Here is a 5,813-nt window from a genome sequence, read left to right on the forward strand (position 1 = left end):
ACCCTAAACCCTAGAATGTTATACGGTTGCAGCATAGTGCACAGCTCTCCGCAATGGCGGCGGTTTGCTGTTCGTCGTTTTTCTTTTTCTTGGTTCTTTTGTTGGTCTTTGCGTCTTCTTTCTTTTATTCTTCCTCTTTGTCTTGCCTTATGCTCTAGAGGTCAGCTACATACAGCTAGCTAGCTAGCTAAATAAATAAATAAATAAATAAATAAATAAATAAATAAATAAATAAATAAATACCTAGCTAAATGGCTGGCTAGCTAGTTACATAGTCAGGTAGATAGATGCCTAGATAGCTTGCAGCTAGCCATCCATGGATCTCCCTAGGCAAGGATATCTAGCTAGCTAGCTACACACACAGCTACCCAGCTAGCTAGCTAGGTACATAGCTAGCTAGCTAGATACATAGCTAGCTAGCTAGCTAGTATTGAATTGGAGGAACAACAGCTAGCTACGTTGTTAGGGGGCGGACAGTCCCCCTGGCCCATCGCCAGACCCTTAAGCTGATGGCTAGCTAGCTAGCTAGCTAGCTAGCAAAAAAACCTCCCTCCCTCCCTAGCTAGCTGGCTAGCTAGCTAGCTAGACAGAGAGACCTAGTTATCTATGCAGCTAGCTAGCTAGCTAGCTAGCTAGCTAGCTGTTACACATGGCTTGGCAGTAACGGGTATTACAGCCAAGTGTTAGAAGAGGGGCAACCACAAATCTTCAACCCGGCCAAACCCTAAACCCTAAACCCTAAACCCTCGATATTGTGTTTTGTTCAGGGTGGTTATTTTCCCCTTGGTCTGTCTCCGATTGGGGTAGTCTGTCTATTGCTGATGTCTCCTTAGCTGCCTTTTCTTTAGGAGCAGCAGCTAGCTGCGTTGCGCAGCAGCAGCAGCAGCAGCAGCAGCAGCAATTGTGTGGGGTAGAATTTGTTGCACCTGCAAACACTCAAAGGGTTTTCCTTGATGCAGCAGGAGGTGTACAGACAGCAGATACAACAGACTGGGCAGTAACCTCCCTAGTAAACCCTAAACCCTAAACCCTAAATATAAACCCTAAACCCTGAGCTTCGCAGGACACCACTGCCCTTCAAACAAACCCTCAACCTTCCCGTTTCCCTCCTCATTAAGGGCCCATTCCTAAACCCTAAACCCTGAACCTCTTTCTTTTTTGTGGATGCAGGTTGCTGCTCCCTCTGCTGCAACAGCAGCATTTCAGGTGTACGTACACCTCAAACCCCAGACAGCAGCAGCAGCAACACTGCCGCCAATTACTGCTGCTCAAGGAATCCTTAGAGTTGTTGGCACTCTAGATGGCGTAAACCCTAAACACTAAACCCTAAACCCTACATGCTAAGACCTAGATAGCCTCCCGGACAGAACAACAGCTGCGCATGTTACTTTTTGAGGGTTTAGGGTTTAGCTTTCTAGGGTTTAGAGATTATAGGTTTGTTGTGGTTAAGAAACGGGGGTTTAAGCCAAACCCTAGGGTTTAGGGTTTAGTAATTGGGGTTCAATGCTCTAAGGGGAAAATTAGGGTTTGGCGGTGTATTTGCAGAGAGGGTTTGAGGCTAGGGTTTGGGGTTAAGTTTAGGGTTTTGAGCTGAGCTCCTAGGGTTTAGGGTTTAGGGTTTGGTGTGCAGGAAACAATAGAAGGGTTTTCTCTTTTTTCTCTTCCTGCCCCTTGGCCTTCGCGAGGGGCGCGAGTGTTTAGTCAACTCCTCCTTACTCAAGAAAACAACAACACGTAAACCCTAAACCCTAAACCCTAATTTTAGAGCCACCAGGACACTGTGTCAGTTTAAGATAAGGAGGGAGGAAGGGGATTAGGGTTTAGGGTTTAACAATAGTGCTTAGGGTTTAGGGTTTTGCTCAGTGTACAAGGAGAGGGAGCCAACTCGTCTGGTAAGGAGGCGTTGCTGCTAGCAGCAGGTAAGCAGCAAACCCTAAACCCTAAACCCTAAAAAGATACAAGTATCCTATATTCTATATCTGCTGCTGCTGCTGCTGTTGCTGCTGTTGTTGCTGCTGCTGCTGCAGGAGCATCTCCGGTGTACATACAGCCGCTGTCTGTTGAATGGACATCCGAGCCATTCGCAGCACCAGCAGCAGCAGCAGATGCAGCAGCAGCAGCAGATGCAGCAACAGCAGCAGCAGCCTATACAGAATCAGCAGGAGATACAGAAGAAACAGCAGATCCAGCAGCAGTAGCAGCAGCAGCAACATATGCATCCCCATCAGCAGGTACAACAGCAGCAGCAGCAGCAGCAGCAGCAGCAGCACCAACAGAAGGGTTTACGTTGCTGCTGAGTATATCTATACCCTCTGGACAGAAGCTGCGTATACACCCCAATGCCTCCAACTTATTTTTAGATATAATTATTGGGCTTCTTGTTCCTCTTGTCTTCTTCTGGTCAGCTCCTGCTGCTGCTGCTGCTGCTGCTGCTGCAGATGGTGCAAATGGCTCTACTGCTGCACTAGGAGTGGCGCTTGTAGGGTGCTGCTGTTGCTGCTGCTGCTTCTGCTGCTGTTGCTGCTGAACCTATTCCTGCGCTAAGTATCTCACTTCTGCTGTTTGCTGCTGCTGCTGCTGCTATTGCTGCTGTTGCTGCTGCAGGGTGTGCATGCACTGCATTGTGGGCATTTTAATTCGTTTTGGTTGGATAACCGCCTGCCCTTTGCCTTCGGATCCCCTAAACCCTAAACCCTAAACCCTAATATGGCTAACTGCCAGCCCCCCTAGCTTGGGATCCCCAACCAAACCCTAAACCCTAAACCCTAAACACTAAACAGTAATCAATAAACTCAAACAATCAAAACTTCGTTGGTTCATAGGCGGATCCATTGTCAAGCAAAAAACCCTAAACCCTAAACCCTAAACCCTCAGAGCGCAGCACCCCAGCTGCTTCTGCAGGGTCCTTGGGGTAAGGCGAGGGTTTAGGGTTTGTCTAAGCTATGCTAGGGTTTAGGGTGTATCGGGGTCATATACTACTACTACTACTACGGCTGCTGCTGCTGCTGCTGCAGCTACTGCCGGATGCAGCTACTGCTGCGGCTGCTACTGCTTGTGCTGCTGCACCTACTGCTGCTCCTGCTTCTGCTGCTGCTGCTGCTGCTGCTGCTCCTGCTGCAAGTAGGTGTCAGCCTTCTGCAGCATTTCCTTCATGGTATCAAACCCTAACATATCCCCTCCTTCCTCAACATCGACCCACCTGCAGCAGCAGGAGCAGCAACAGCAGCAGATGCAGCAGGAGGAGCAGCAAGAGTCCTATTCAGTGTCCTCTGGTTATAACGAACTAATAGCCAAGAAGAATTCCATAAAAAATAATCTTATTACCCAATTTTTAGGGTTTAGGATTTCTAGGGTTTAGGGTTTTCTAGGGTTTAGGGTTTTCTAGGGTTTAGGGTTTAGGGTTTAGGGTTTACTTGTAGTCGGTGTGTTCTCCGGATAGAATGACGGGGGTTTGAGGGTTTTTTAAGATCGCTAAATAATAGCGAGTATGTTTAGGTTTACCACGGGCCTCATACCTTAGATCCTGCACAAACCCTAAACCCTAAACCCTAAACCCTAAACCCTAGAACGGGAAGAAAAGAGAGGAATTAGAGGGGAGGGGGGGATACAATACCCTTTATGGTATAGTAAACACCAACAAATAGTAGCTAAACCCTAAACCCTCGGATGGTAAAGGAAGCAACCTATCGGATCTATACAATTTCATAAATAAGGGTTTAGGGTTTAGGGTTTAGGGTTTACCGTATGGAAGGATTCAACAACCTGAATATCTTCAGGGTTTATGCCTGTCTCTTCTCTTGTCTCTCTTACAGCAGCATCAATAAAGTCCTCATCCCCGTCAACATGACCTGTAAACCCTAAACCCTAAACCCTAAACCCTAGAAAAAAAAGAAAATTCCCTTGCATCCGCATGCATGCGACTGTAGTACTAGTAGTCTACTAATTAGGGTTTAGGGTTTAGGGTTTCTTTCTTACCTTTAGGGGGGGACCAATGGTAAGGAGGGTAAGATGCCTTCATCAGCAAGAACTGAGGTTTTGCTGCTTCTGCTGCTGCTGCTGCTTCTCCTGCTGCTGCTGCGCTGCTATAGCGTGCCAGCAGCAGACCGCCGGCTCTGACTGCTCCCTCCTCCCTGAACAACACCAAACCCTAAACCCTAAACCCTAAACCGTAAAAACCCTCATAGACAGCTCTCAGCTGCAACTCCTTACACACTAGCCTTCCGTGGTGTCTAAGTGTCTAGGGTTTAGGGTTTAGCGTGGATATACGTTATAGATGTTATCGAGTAAGTCCTCATGCATCTGTAGGGTTTAGGGTTTACATTCTAGGGTTTAGGTAAAAGGGATAGGTAATTGTTATGCGACGTGCTCGCTTACATGATTGGCTTTCCTGCTGCTGCTGCTGCTGTTGCAGTGTATCTAAGCTGAGGCAGCAGCAGCAACAGCAGCAGCGGCAGCATAGCCATTGTCGTGTACTTTACAGCTACCTTCATGCTATACAGTCAGATGCTTGTAGATGTGCTGCTGCTGCTGCTGCTGCTGCAGCTGCTGCAGCAGCAGCAGCAGCAGCAGTAGCTGCAGCAGCTGCTGCTTGCTGCGGTGCGGGGCTGCGGCTACTGGTGGAAGGTTCTGGCTGCTGCGCCCCACAGGGGGTTGCTTCGGCTGCCGCTGCTGCTGCTGCTGCAGCTCCAACAGCAGCAGCAGCAGCAGCAGCAAGTATTTAAGAATTGTTTTTGTGTTTATATTAGGGGATTCCAGCACAAGACACGTATTAAGGTGTAGATACACTGGAAGATGGTAGCAGCAGCAGCAGCAGCAGCGCGGGCAGCAGCTGCTCGTGCAGCTGGCAGCAGTAGCAGCAGCAGCAGCAGCAGCAGGATATTTAGAGGTATAGGGATTGGTGGAAATTCTGTCTTACCTTATCGTTATTCTTTACCACTGTTGCAGCAGCAGCAGCAGCAGCAGCAGAATATTTTTCCTCATGAGCCTCTCCAGCAGCAGCGACGTGGTCTAACCAGCAGCAGCAGCAGTATCAGCAGCAGCAGCAGCAGCAGCAGCAGCAGCAGCAGCTGTAAGGCAGCAATAGAGGCACTATCTAATGTACTACAAAAGGAAATAAATCACGAAAAGTCCCAATATGAACAAAATAAACAAATAAAAGAATTTATTAATAAAAAGGAATGGGTAATCCAAGAAAAAGATAATGATGTACTTGTTACTCTTACTAAAGAAGTTGATGGTACGAAACCCTAAACCCTAAACCCTAAACCCTAAACCCTAATTTATAAACCCTAATTTATAAACCCTAATTTATAAACCCTAAACCCTAATTTCTAGATCATAGACACAACACAGTACACTATAGGACTATCTAAGAAAAAGATAATGATGTACTTGTTACTCTTACTAAAAAAGTTGACAATACTAAACCCTAAACCCTAAACCCTAAACCCTAAACCCTAAACCCTAATTTATAAACCCTAAAGAGTAATTTCTAATTCATACACACAAGATAGTAGACAGTAGGATAATACAAGAAAAAGATAATCATGTGTTTGTTACTCTTACTAAACAAGTAGTTTGTATAAACCCTAAACCCTAAACCCTAATTTATAAACCCTAAACCCTAATTTATAAACCCTAAACCCTCGTCCAGAAGGATCTATCTAACCAAATGACGTTAAACTTGGTCAAAATTAAACCCTAAAATAAACCCTAAAAAAGTGTTTAAACAAATAAATAAAAGGATAATAAACCCTAGCAGTAAACCCTAAAAACCCTAAAAATATACAAATATATATATATATATATATATA

General features: G+C 46.0%; 1 protein-coding gene across 1 annotated transcript; it reads right to left on the minus strand.

Annotated features, from left to right (window-relative positions):
• Positions 1 to 3,066: 3,066 nt before the first annotated feature.
• On the minus strand, positions 3,067 to 4,490 carry EMWEY_00016700 (bis(5'-nucleosyl)-tetraphosphatase (asymmetrical), putative; the record flags this gene model as incomplete). Its single annotated transcript, XM_013477503.1, has 5 exons — positions 3,067 to 3,199; positions 3,516 to 3,523; positions 3,742 to 3,848; positions 3,976 to 4,130; positions 4,375 to 4,490. The coding sequence occupies 5 exons, from the start codon at positions 4,488 to 4,490 to the stop codon at positions 3,067 to 3,069; spliced, it is 519 nt and encodes a 172-aa protein (XP_013332957.1).
• Positions 4,491 to 5,813: the final 1,323 nt, after the last annotated feature.

Source organism: Eimeria maxima, genomic scaffold, assembly GCF_000499605.1.
Source record: "Eimeria maxima Weybridge genomic scaffold, Emw_scaff136, whole genome shotgun sequence".
NCBI lineage: Eukaryota > Apicomplexa > Conoidasida > Eucoccidiorida > Eimeriidae > Eimeria > Eimeria maxima.